Source organism: Lampetra fluviatilis, chromosome 9 (assembly GCF_964198595.1).
Source record: "Lampetra fluviatilis chromosome 9, kcLamFluv1.1, whole genome shotgun sequence".
Lineage (NCBI taxonomy): Eukaryota > Metazoa > Chordata > Hyperoartia > Petromyzontiformes > Petromyzontidae > Lampetra > Lampetra fluviatilis.
In genome coordinates, this window is record NC_136283.1 from 12,411,377 (window position 1) to 12,425,013 (window position 13,637).

The following is a 13,637-nucleotide window of genomic DNA, read 5'->3' on the forward strand; positions in this document are numbered from 1 at the left end:
TATACAATGCCAGCAGCTCTGCCCTACAGAAGATTGGTCAACTTTAAACGCAGCGCTTGCACGGGCGAGTGGGGAATTGTTTCAGATCGCAGAGGTAATCTCGGAAACAGCTCAACATTGAATTTATAGTAGACCTCGAGGTGGAAGATGGGTGGGTTTAGGTGTATGTGGATATGCTCGGTGATATTGCAAGGTTGGCATGAGCCCCGGCGTAAGGGGCCGTCCATAAATAACGTCACGCACCTGGGGGGTGGGGGGGTCAGACATTTGTGACGATGTGTGACGAGGGGGGGGGGGTTGAGAAATGTGACGTCACATCAAAATGCGCAACTTTAAATAAATATAGACAACACGTTCTACTTAATTAGATAGTCTTTTTAATAAAAGTTTTCTCCTACAACATCAGAGTGCAGGCAGCGCCACATTAAATACGCACTACAATGACAATAGTTTAAAGCGATTTGAAGCATGTTTTTTTTTTCAAAATGGAAATCTGGTTTGGGGGGGGGGCAGAGCTTTGTGACGTCATATTTGAGGAGGGGGGGGGGGTCTGACTTTTTGTGACGCCGTGTGACGAGGAGGTGGGTCAAAATCGTCCAAAATTGCGTGACGTCATTTATGGACGGCCCCTAAGGAAATTCAGTTTTACCACCGTGTCCACCTTCCTCCCTTCTTCGTGGCCCACACACCGGCCCTCTCTGGCGTGTGCGCCATGGTGCAGTTGCACCGCCTACTCTCCCGATAGCTACACCCCATAGTGCTAGGTTCAGATTTTGACGAAGCGACTGAAAGGCATCTCCATGGCGATTCCACCCCCCCTCTCCCCCATTGTTGCTGAAAGAGGCATCGGCACAATTTTGCTAAAACTCGATAAAAAAGGAAAATTCGCCAATAACACGCGAATTGAAATCTTGTGTATGTAGCTGGCCGCGCGCGCGCGGGCGAGCAATATGCAATGTGAAGAATTGAACATCACCGCGTGCGGCATGCAGTGAAGGCCTCTCTCTCCACTGGCGGAAACTCTCCCACTGCCGAGCATTTCAAGCAGATAATAACATTCGCTCTGGGATTTGCAGTAATGAGATGAAGGCGAGCGGGGGGGGGGGTCTATTTTTGGCTGAAATATTCACCAAGCAGGGCAGCATGAGCAGCTCCGATGAGGTGCACATCCTTACAGGAAGTGGATGACAAACTTTGTTCAACTCCTCTATGCGCGTGACCTTCAAGATTGTTTGTGCTCAACAAAGGCAAAAGAGATTACAGGGGAGGGGAAAGAGATTAGAGGCACACATGCTCGCACACAGATCCCCTGTGGCAGCAAGTGCTGTTAGCGAGCACCAATTAAGGCTGACGCAGCGCATGAAGGAGTGGGATGGACCGCACCAAGCCGGGCCGTGTTTGTCTCCCCATTGCAGTACGAGGTACTTCAGGCTGGGTCGACCCAAGGCATACCCAGCGCAGGATCAGACACCACTCGCCACTGATGTCATCCGTGGCTGGGAATCAAAATTAAGGTCGCAGGATTTGTAGCACACTCTGGGAACCATTCCGCAAATGCTCCCCACACACACACGCGTACACGTGTGTACACACAGGCAAAGACAAAGACTCCCCGTATAGCCTTAACAGACTGTTCGGGCAAGCGCTGTTATCGAGCACCTATGAAGGCCAGCCCGGTACACGAGGGGGTGGGTGGCGAGCACTACGCCCGACGGCCTTTGTCTCCCGAGCGGCGCTGTTGTTTTACACGCCGCACCAGGTACTTATTTGAGGCTGAGTCGACCGAGGAGAGGCCCAGGACCGATTCAGATAATCGTCACTGGTGTTGGCCGTGAGTGGGAATCGAACTCAGATCACCAGGGTCGTCGCGCAGCGCACTAGCCGCTACATTACCGCTTCCCACACACACAGGCACACACATTTAAAGCGTGAAGATTCATACCTCTGACAGTTAAACTAAGGTCACACGCATCGTGATTGAGTCAACTCAGGGTTTCATATAAAAGGCGACGTTGGGCAATGACCATTCGACTGCATAGAGAGGCCACTCTCTACCTCTCTGGCCTCTCGATGTTCTGTGAAGGGGGGCTTTTGGGCCATTGCCTGAAACGTCGCCTATTATATGACAAGTTGCCGCAGTCTTATTGACGAATGTGTTGCGTTTTGTGTTATGTGCTTGCGCACCACTGCCAATGCAGTGTCACCAAATCATTGGCTTTACATTTAGTATTTTGTTGCTAACAACTGCAATGTAAATGTGCAAAACTGCATGGAGAGGGTCAAAATGTGCCAAATTCTAAAATTAGCTGCTAATATATTCAATTATGATAATAGCAATCATCACAAGCAAAATTAACACATGGATTGTGAATAACATTGCTACTAAACCTGGGATATCTGATTCTAATTTGAAGTAACCAATTACTGTACCGATTATCGGTTCTATTACTCAGCTAACAGGATTATACAAAAATAGTTCCCGAGCAAAAGTCAAAGCTCTGTTCACATGGTGTGCCACTGGAAAGGTGGTGATGGGCGTTGCATGGTGATGCCATTGGCATCATCAGCCACATCACCACTGGGTGTGTGTGGCTTGGAAGGGGTTTCCCACCTTCAGAAGGCAAGGATGTCAGGGTGGGTGCCATATTTCTAGGGGCCTAAGTATTCGACTACGTTAAGTAGTTAATTACAATTTTCAGTTTGAATATTATATATTAAAAAAAATACCTCGCGACTTTTAATGTCCCCTAGAACAAATTGGAGGTTTCCCCAGGACATCGGCTACCTTTAAAAAAAAAACGAGGACGATCCTGAGTTAAAACCATGACAGGTGGCTAACCCTCTCCGCGGCGTGCTGTGTGTCCCGCAGACAGCAAGTCCCGCGACAGCGGCATCGGCGAGATGGAGGAGCTGTCGGTGCCGCACAACATCCAGATCAGCAACATCACGTGCGACTCTTTCCGTATCCGCTGGGACATGGAGCCACGGGACCGGGAGCGCGTCACCCACTACTTCATCGACCTCAACAAGAAGGAAAACAAGAACTCCAACAAGTTCAAGCACAAGGTGCGCCGTGTTGAATCACTTTGTTGACAAGGCAAAGTGAGACTATCAACTATGCACTATTTTTATTTTATTTTACCAGGCAAGGCCCGCTAAGCTATACAGCTGTTTTTTCAGGAGTAACCTGGCCACAAATAATAGCTCAACGAAGTGGCTCATCACATGGAAATGTATAGCAGCCAAATACTCGAAATTCACGTTGATTCTAAATATGGAGGGGAAAAACCAGACAATCCGGAGAAAAATTCACGCATCCACGGGGAGCACATGCCAACTCCAAATATATAGGCGTCAGGGTCGGGATCGAACCCACGACCTCCTGCATACCAAACGAGGTAGTTAACATCTCGCCACCACTGGGGATGTGCAGCATCAATGAGGTTCACATTTAACCAACTACCCACTATTTTTATGGGAATATAGGGAGTTGTTTTACCATACTTCGCCACGGTGATAGGTGCGGGTTTGTAAAGGCAGAGATGTAGGAGTATAGTACAGTACAACAATGCATTTTGTTTCACTAATCTACACTGAAAACATAGCTCTGCAGCATCATCTTTTTTATGCATGGTGGTTTCAAATCCAAGCAATATCCAGGCTTCCACGTGATTTGATCATAGGTATTCTTAGGTTTTTTCGGTAAAGTCACGTGACTTTACCGAAAAAACCTAAGAATATGATTCCTTGCAGTCACGAAAGCTTCAAATCTAGAATTGATCATAGGTAATAACGTTGTTATTTTTCTAGGTAAGTGTAATGCAGTCTAAAACGTATTTTTCAGAAATGTCCTTTATTTGGATTGTTTGCTCAATTCCATTAATGGGTGCTTTGCATGTGGGAAGATACAGGAGTTATCAGAGAATACTCACCATGCCTATGAGGGGACAACACAGCCTCACAACCCATCTGCCGTACTGCCATCACCTAGAGCCACCTCATGGCCCAGCGGGCTTATTTTTTTTTACTAATTGATCAAACCCAACCAACCCTTACGTCCAAAGTGCCAGATTGAAGGCCTGAGCCAGCACCCCCATCAGATTGAAGCAGGATAGAGGTGGCTGGCTGGCTCAGAAGGATTAATGCTGTCATCGACTCAGTCGGCACCGCTGAGATCATGCGTTCGAGTTGGGATTTTAGCCACCTGTGATTAAGTGCGGCGAGTTGGTGATTTTGGTGAATACACAAACATGCTATACAGTACAGCAGTCCCTCGCCAAACCATGGTTTCGAGTATCCACGCATAATTCTATGCATCCCATTTTGCCAACCACGGTATACAGTTTCGCGTAAGCACCGTTTGGTTTTTCGCCACCCGTCATTTCACATCTCTGCCACCAGTGGCGCATCAAGCGCGTGTGCCTCACGCTTGCCCGCGTCGTTCAGTGTTGTGCAGCAGTCGTCAAAGCGTAGTGCTGCAATTTATACCTCGTGAGAGTGTACTGTAATCAAGGCCGTAGCCATGGAGTCAACATTGAGGGGGGCCAAATCTTCCAGGGGGTCTAGGGGTCACCCCCCCAACAGAAAAAAAAATCTAAATTTGAAAACAAATTTCCTGCAATTTACTACCTAAAATATAAAAAAATTCTCTAACACATAGGATGGACTTTTTATTAATTTTTTTACAATAATGTCTAATAGTATATTGTATTTATTACATTGCTCTGTTTTTTACCTTTTCTTGTTTCATTGCATGTAATGGCAGAGATTCGGGATTAATAAAGTACAACCACAATCATATTAACATGAAGCTATTTTATAGCAATATATTGGGGGGGACATTTTGAGCATATTTGAATATTGGGGGGGATGTGTCCCCACCAATATATATTATAATTACGGTCTTGACTGTAATTACTGAATAATACCAATAATTATTGCCCATAATCGTGGCCCCTACGCGTCGAGCTGGAGGTGAAGGTGTGCGTAATGTGAAGATTTGCAAGGAGAGTAGTTTACCTTCAGAGAAACAAGTTCTGAGGACGGGGACAGCCCCTCATAGCCAACCTCCCTCCTCCCCTAACATCACCATCAGCGTCATCATCGTCATCATCGTCATTATCTGGACTTCACTATTAATATTAAAGGCAATTGACAGTAGTTTTGTTAACTATTAATATGAACGTTATTTTTCTTCCGTAAACATACTTCTCATGTTTACTGAATGCATACGATGCGTAGTTAGGCTTCGATGGGAGTGTTAACTGCGGCCACGGAACCTCACCCCCTATTTTCCATAAGCCTTTAGTCTTGCCAACCATGGTTTTGCCAACCACCGGAGTTTTCCAGAACCTTTACTCCGTGGTTGGAGAGGGATTGCTATATGGTGTTTTATTTTACTTGGCTTATTCCATCTCTGAGAATTATATTTTCTGGTTTGGTTGACATGGCAACGGCATGGCCTAGCGGTAGGGGATAGTGTTGTTTCAGAGGTTCCTGGTTCTAATCCAGCAACCGCCCGGATTTAAACTGCTGTGGGTGTAATCACCATTATACTACGTGGCACCTGCTTCACAGTGGACATTAAAGATCCTCTGATTCGCAGGAGTAGGCTGCTGTGTGCCGGCGTCAAAGTCCCACTTTGCCAAATGCGTAAATGACCCGCAATTTACTGAATTGGCAATATACATAGTAATTATCGCCCCCAACTGGCAAACTAATGTCTCCAGGTTACTTTTCAAAATGAGACCCTGGTCTCATGAGTTCTGACCAGCTTAAACAAAAAAAACCTGAAATGTTGACTCTTTCCAGGGGATACAAAAGGTAGTTTGGGATTTTGCATGAGCTTAGGGGCTAGTTTATTGGGTTGGGTAGAACCCATCAAAGTTGTATATATGGTGAAGTCTCAACAGGAGGATGACCTCTGGGTTTTGCTCACTCGCCAAGTGGTCGTGCCCACAGGACGTGCCCACCAAGCTGGTGGCCAAGGCAGTGCTGCTGCCCATGACAGTGCGGGGCCACTGGTTCCTCAGCCCGCGCACCGAGTACACAGTGGCTGTGCAGACGGCCTGCAAGCAGCATGACGGGGACTACCTGGTGTCCGAGTGGAGCTCCATCGTCGAGTTCTGCACCGCAGGCGAGGGCCGCACTGCCAAACCCCACAGCATCCATGCAGCTGCCGAGAGTCAGCCGCGGGGCAGCTGCAGTAAATTATGAAATTTCGTAACTACACGACGATGTCACTCGAGTGCTGTAATGGCGCACTGAATGTTCACGGTTTTATTTCGAATCGCTTGTTAATGCAATTCAATCACAAAATGAGCACGACATCTGGGTAGAAGGAGGCAAGTCAGCACGAGAGAGAGAGAGGACAATGCCCGTGGCACAGCTCGGGACGAGCCAACTGGGAATCGGGGCCCAGCACCAAGAGTGACAATGCGCCCCGCGGACAGCCAGGGTAGCAAGGGCAGCGCCAACGAGTCTCGCGGTATCCTTGGGGCAAGGGGGATGCCCTTCACCAAATGAGTAGCTTGGCTGTAAGATTAAAGTATTTTTCATTCACGAAGCTTCAAACTTGAGTCCGAGAGCCCGGGATACATATCCTAGTTATATATGTACCAGCCGAGATTTTACCTTTTCCATTCAATCTTTTTTAAAAAACCTTAGAACGTGAATAAACATTGTTGCAGTTGCCATGGGGAACTGGCCATTGTGAGGCTAAGTTCAGGCTGAACGGTCGTGACTCTACACAAGTGCCGCTGCTCCACGAACATTTTCCATTGGCTGCTGTACTGCTGCCCTATTGCTGCTGCTGTTGCTGTCTCTGTTGCTGCTCTTGTAATCCTTCTACTGCTGCTGCTGCTGGTACCACCACTGCCGTTGCCTCTGCAGACTACTCCAAGGCGCACATGGCACAGCTCCTGGAGAAGGCAGAGTCGGCGGCAGGCCGGATGCTTCCCTTGACCGTCTTCTACCGGAACCAGAACAAGGAGTACTTTGACTTTGTGAGGTTCGTCTCACACGAGCCCTAGTCACTCTCACGGTGCCGGTTGTGGTGTTGATTTTTTGATCCGAGCTGGACGCTTATTTTTCTGTTGTCAACTTTTTGATTCGTGGCGCTCTTCGGTGTCAAGCATTTAGCTTGAGGCTCGAGCATTTTCAGAAATGCTCGCTTTCTCACGACTAGAGGCGCACACTTCCGGGACAGGTGAATCGTTCCACGAAATATTTCCCTTAAAATGTGGTAGTGGAATCACTGGCAACCGACTGAAACCATTTCTCCCCACTGGCATCTGTTAAATCAACTCTCAAGCCAAGATTATCCAATGTCACGTCTCCACCCCTTCCACATTGTGCAGTCTACCACAGTGTCTCCAAATGTGATAGCACTGTAATTGCCCTCCCTCATTGGCGGATCTAAACGTTTCCTTATGAACACATTCATAGTCTGGGCTTGATCTATTCGCTGTGAACAGTGGTCATAGGTCACACATAATAAGCGAGCAGCGTGATATAAAATGGGCCCTAATGATGTAAAATGTAAAATTGACTGTGACAATTCACCCTTCGTGGCCGGTGTTCTGGCCACTAAGGCATTTGCCGCAGAGCTGATGGCTGAATGCCGGCAGATACGTGGTCATTTCGGCAGCAGTTTAACAGATTGCACTGCTGTTAAAGGTTTTGCGATGTTGCAAAAAACGTCGATTGTGTGCATGTTTTGCAAAAACACAAATATGTACGAGCCTTAATTTACTGCAATATATGGTTATGGGCTACTGTTTGGCATACATTTCATGCAAACAATGAACATTTTGTTAATATATAGCCTAGATATTTCAGATGTATTATTGCACATTTGTATGGCTTGCATATCTAAAGGGCACAAACCAAAAAAGCATTAACTTACGGCACCATCGCTGTTATTATAAACAGATAGCTTGTTCTACATGTAGACATAGGGTGCTAATTCTGCCAATTCCAGTGCAAAATTTACAATTGTAATTTCTCGTGTTCCACACTAGGGTCATGGTTTTATAAACAAAGGTTGCATTTTGTGACATGCTGGGTCGCACTAGCTTAACTTCGTTTACCAAACTGATACATTAGTTTCTTCCACGGAAAGAGTAATGGATGTAAGAATAACTTAAAGCCAAATGTATAGACGTAAAAAATGATAGCAGGTGGGAGCAGTTGTGTGCAGTGTTTCACACTCCTTGCGATGAACCCAGGCAACTACGTTTCATTCCTCGAATAACATGAGTGGTGAGTGATATCAGAACCAGTCCTGACACGGTCCATCCCTTCACCAACAATAACCACTTATTTATTTATCCATGAAAGCCACAAGGGAACTTTTTCAGGAAAGTCCTGTACGGGGTTTGAACTTTAATGTCTCAGCCAATTTTACGAGTGTTCATAAGGTATGGGAGGAAACTGGAGCACCCGGAGAAAAAACACACATGCGAGGGGGCAACATGCTATCTCCGTACAGATGGAGCCAGATCCAATCCGCATTTACCAGCGTGAGGTATGACCAAACGACCCCCACAACTGAAAGGTTTGTGGGGAGGCCTTCATCCAGCAGTGTCCTTCCCCCCCCCACCCCCCCGCTGGGTGCATCTCTGCCCGGGTCCATTGTGCAGGCACGCAAATCACTGCGCCGCCGCTCCACTTGAAAACAATAAAACCCCACTGTTAATTATCGCTCATCCCTTTCCTGAACAGGGAGTCATGCTCCAACGCCATGCCGACCTCCGTAAAGGACAACAGTGGGAGCCACGGCTCTCCCATCAGCGGCAAGCTGCACGGCGTCTTCATGAGCTGCAACACGGAGTTTAACACGGGCCAGCCGCCGACCGACTCGCCCTACGGCCGCTACCGCTTCGAGGTGACGGCCGCCGAGCTCTTCAGCCCCAGCACAAACCTCTACTTCGCCGACTTCTACTGCATGTACACGGCGTATCACTACGTGGTGCTGGTGCTGGCTCCCGAGGGCTCGGAGGGCGACCTCTTCTGTCGCGAGCGCCTGCCGCTGCTCGACCCGGCCACCAACCGCTTCCTGACGCGGTCCGTGGCGCCGTGCGCTGCCGAGGGCGCCGATGGGGATGCCGGTGACGGCGAGGCGGTGTATCACCATGCACAGGTACGGCCACGTCACGCCCGCGGCCTGTGGATGTGAGAGCGCAGGGTGAAGGGCTGGCGGCTGGGAAGAGAGGTGCAGAAAATCGACGCTCAAGGGCGGTTCTTATGGGGTGGCCTTTTATCGATGGCGGTATGGGCGGTGGTGCAGGAGCGGAAGGGAGGCACAGGTCACATATACTCCAGTCACACAGTGCCTTCCACTACAACCACATATACTCCCGTCACACAGTGTCTCTTACTACAGCCACATGTACAACTGTCACACAGCACATCGTGTTTTTGTACCTAGGCCAGAACATTATATTCGTACCAACATTCTTAACGAGCCATGAATTCATCGCCAACTTTGTACAATGCCTCGGTGAAAGGGGCCACAAAGTTAAATTGCCGAATGACGAGGCTGTATGACGTTTTGCTTGGTGCGCTGTCTGTGTGTGAGCCAAGGAAACATTGTACCATTTATCCGGTGCCACCTCTCATCTTTCTCACCATGCATTAATCATCCTGGATCCAGTTTACGGAGTACGCTGTGTTTTTCTGCTCGACAATTTACTACGCAGAATTTACCACCACATCTGCAATGTCACTCTGACAGCATAACGTCCATTGACGAACCCTCGTCGGTAACGGGCGCAGTTATTTGGCGGAGCTAAATAACGCGTTTTTATGTCCTGCGCATATGTTATATCCTTTGGAAACACTTCAAAAACAGAATTATAGCAGTAGTTTAGAGGAATATGTAAACCCGAAAAGATTTACAGCTCTAGTATATACACACACATGCAGACTCTTGTTTCTCAACGTTGACCAATATGAGTCACTATCATGATGTTACTGCATGGACATTGAGATCTCATCATAAAACTATGATTACATTAAGCTACGACTTAGAGTGTAATTAGCCATATTTCTAACTATTGTCAGACACACACATGGGTGTTTATCTACAACAGACGATTGTTGTTTTGGTTTTGTATCTTCCTCTAACCAAAAAAAGTTATCTCACCATGAGCTGGACAAACACATATGCACGCTATCATTCACAAAGGGTGACCTTGGTTACATAACAGTTTGCAACATAAATGTTAAATCAACGAAATTGGTAGACAACCAAATAAACTGGAGCAGAAAAAAGTTTAAAGTGATGATTTAACATTGAAAGAATGGGTCAATTTGGACAATGATTAAATAGACGTAATTTAGATCAAACGTTACATAAACAACAAAATGTTTAATATTTAACTTAAGTGTAATTACTTCGTGTGATGCATTAAAGGAGAATAAGGATTGCCCAACCACAGGTATTTCCTCTGGGAACAGTACACTGCAGTCTTGTAGCTATGTCTTCGGTCGCAACGATTTTAAACCGGCAGGAGCAACCCGAGTGCCAGGTTCACCACGACGTTTTGCCGTGTGCCACCAGGACGTGATATTGGAGGTGATCTACGCGGAGCCGCTGGACATAGCCAGGGGCAAGCTGGGCCAGATCAAAGGCCACCAGCTCATGAGCCTCTCCACAGCCAACGCCAAGAAGGACCCCAGCTGCAAGATCTGCAACATCAGCGTGGGTCGGTAAGGCCATTCCTGCCGGTGAGGCAGCCAGCCAGCCTGCCCGCCCGTCCTCTCCGTCCGGCTTCTCCATCCGATGCCCGCCCTGCTACTACCCGTCTCTCCAGATTCAAGTGCATCCGGCATGAGGTGGCGACGAGGGCTCGAGTAGCGCCAGGTTTGTAGCCGTCAACATCGTTGTTGTCAAAACGGGTTTTAACCTCTTGACGGTCACTCTGTGAAATGCTCTCACCTGGTGGGAGTCTCCAGCCTGGTTATATTTGCCCGCACGACCATTCTCTTTCCAACGAACACAACAATCTTTTTTTTTCCACGACAGATGATACAATGACAAAGGCAGGAGAACGTGGGTAGAATCGAAGGTTTTCTCCGGGTCGCTGGGAGGGCTGTCAGATGTAAAACCTGTAGATTTAGGGCATGGGGATGTGGTTTTTGGTGTGAGGATGTGGTTCAAACATGGTGTGGTGACCGTTTTAGGGGCTGGTCAGTCAGTGGGTTTGTGGTGCGGTGCATTCAGGCCGAGCGGCAGGGCTGTCGGACGAAAGTTGATCTGGCTCTCGCGAGATAGCCACTAGGTGGCATGCGCCTCACGCGGAGAGGATTTTTCCACCGCTCACAAGAGCCGGATACAGATTTTTTTTTCCCAATTTAAATAACATAATTGTTAACCAATGATTATTTAAACACTTAGGCACTTGCACAACATCGTACTTTTACTTTTAAATATTATATAATTTGCACACTTCTGTGGTTTGCATTATTCAACTATTTAATAAGGCGAAGCGTAAAAGATGTTTTTTTGTTCCAAATGTTTAACAGTATTGTATTCGAACAAATGAACGGTGAACTGTCCTTTAGCCTATTATAGTCAACAAATATTGGCTCATATCACTGAAAAGTGTATTCATCTATGGCGCTTCACTATTATTTTTAATGGAGGTTGAATGTGTACAAGTAAAGTTCTGGATATTTTAGTTTCGTGGCAGGGTTTGATGAAGTGCATGATGTTTTCTGTAAACACCTACAAAAAGATGGCAATCTACTAAACATGCAGGACACACGCCTGTCACTGCCAGGGCTTAACAATTACGGTGACCTCGTCCACCATTATAACACCTATTTAATCAAAAGAGCATGCTTGTGAAGTTGGTCAGTTGCACACCATAGAGAGTGTTGTACTGACTAACTCTGTAGTTAAGCACAGGAGCGTCTCTGCGTATGTTACTAAATGAAAAAAAGAAGAGATCTAAAAAGAAAGTCCTGTTAAACAGTAGCGTTGAGAAGCATGAAAGTTATTTACATCATTGTTAATCGGCATTGCTAAAGTATAAGAGCTTTACATATCAGAATATGGTCTATCTAAATGAAACTGTTTTAGCTTATGTAAACTATCGTAGTTTGGCTTCCGTTGTAGAACATTGCTTTGGAGACGTAGTTAATGCTCATATCTCTGGAGGGGGGGAAATAACAACGACGCAGTCACGCGCGACCAGGCGTTGTCAGTGTCACCAGAAGAGCTTCATCTCACTCAGCGTGCGTGCATCGCTTGGAGAAACACCTCTCGCCCCCCCTCAACCCCCAACTCTAACCGATTGCGTGCAGGAGGATCGGACGGGCCAGGCTATAGTCAGCGTTTGAGCCTCCTCTCTCAGAGTGCGAAAAGTGAGAATGGAAAAGCACTCGTAAAAGACAAGTTATGATAACCGACGGTGTAAAATTAATCGGCATTGTGATATTAGTCGAGTCCGATGACAACTTGTGGAATTTTTGTCAAGACTTAGTCTGTGGATTTCATTTAGTAATTTTGTTCATCTAGTCACGATTTACTCGAGATGTTAAATGACTAAATGAAATCCACAAAGATGTCTAAAATTGCACTGGTTGTCATCTGCTAGATTAAGACTAACGGACGAGAATGTTGACCAAATTAACACAGCGCATAACTAGCCTGAAACATTCCCGCTGCAGCGCCGCCGAAGATGTCCGATCGTTCGGTGTCGCCACTTCAAGTGATGCGGTGCTTCACCCGCGTCACCCCCCATGCTTGTTCCGAGCCTGCTGCAGTCCCACCGAGTGCAGTGAATCATATTTAGCGAAAGAGCATTGGCATGTACTTGCCATCGTGAGCTCTCATTTATTGTGCGTTTTTTTCGTGCATTAAGTTCCGCGCGTGCGCTATACGTCGCTGGCTGTGGTCATGTTTCAACTGTACTGTAGTGCGTGGGGCAATAAATGTTGTTTGGAGTACGTGTCTCGAGGCTGTCATTTGTCGTGAGTGCAACACGAGGCGTCTGCTCATCTCGACATGCACATCGCAGCAGCACGCCATGTGTTGCGGTGATTAAGAGCATGCGATTCACAGTGTGAGGTTACTCGTCCAAACATTGGTACTGAGGAATCATATAAGTCTAGCTCCTGATTGGACGTAGATTTCTACTTACCACATGAACACATACGGCCCTTTGTCAATCCACTGTTGGATGCGCGCTGGGTGGGTCGTAGGGATTATTTAATAATACAGGTAGTCCCCGACTTACGATGGAGATGCGTTACGACCCCATCGTAACTCGAAAATATCGTAAGTCGAGGACTACCTGTACTTAACTTTGGTCAATGGGATTTCCAAAGGTGGGGAGCATGCCGAATGCTGTTCATGCCTTATCGATCGAATAGTTGTTGGAGAGTAGTCATCCAATTTCCAAGGTCTGCTCTCGGTGGCATGCCCTCCTCCACCCTGTAACTTTGTCTCTTGGATAACATTGATAACACTCCAGCCATCTTCTATTCTGAATTTAAACATTTCTTTTCTCGATACTTTCATTAAAATGTATGCACAGGCAAGACGCTTATTTTGGAGTTGCTTTAGCAAACTCCCAACTTATTCAGATCTGGGACTTTTTGTAAATTGAGAAAGCCCATCATGGGAG

At 46.9% G+C, this 13,637-nt stretch overlaps 1 protein-coding gene across 5 annotated transcripts in view; it reads left to right on the top strand.

Moving 5' to 3' along the window:
• PHYHIPL (phytanoyl-CoA 2-hydroxylase interacting protein like) overlaps positions 1–12,955 on the top strand; it is a 28,284-nt gene extending 15,329 nt beyond the window's left edge. For 3 of the 5 annotated variants that reach the window (XM_078859816.1, XM_078859819.1, XM_078859817.1), the window contains exons 2-6: positions 2,870–3,066; positions 5,962–6,136; positions 6,892–7,009; positions 8,725–9,142; positions 10,565–12,955. In XM_078859816.1, coding sequence (XP_078715942.1) covers positions 2,870–3,066; positions 5,962–6,136; positions 6,892–7,009; positions 8,725–9,142; positions 10,565–10,717 — 1,061 coding nt within the window. In that variant the 3' untranslated portion in view covers positions 10,718–12,955. Of the gene's footprint in view, positions 1–1,415; positions 1,515–2,869; positions 3,067–5,961; positions 6,137–6,891; positions 7,010–8,724; positions 9,143–10,564 lie in introns of all 5 variants that reach the window. The other 2 variants (XM_078859820.1, XM_078859818.1) reach the window with 1 other exon arrangement.
• Positions 12,956–13,637: the final 682 nt, after the last annotated feature.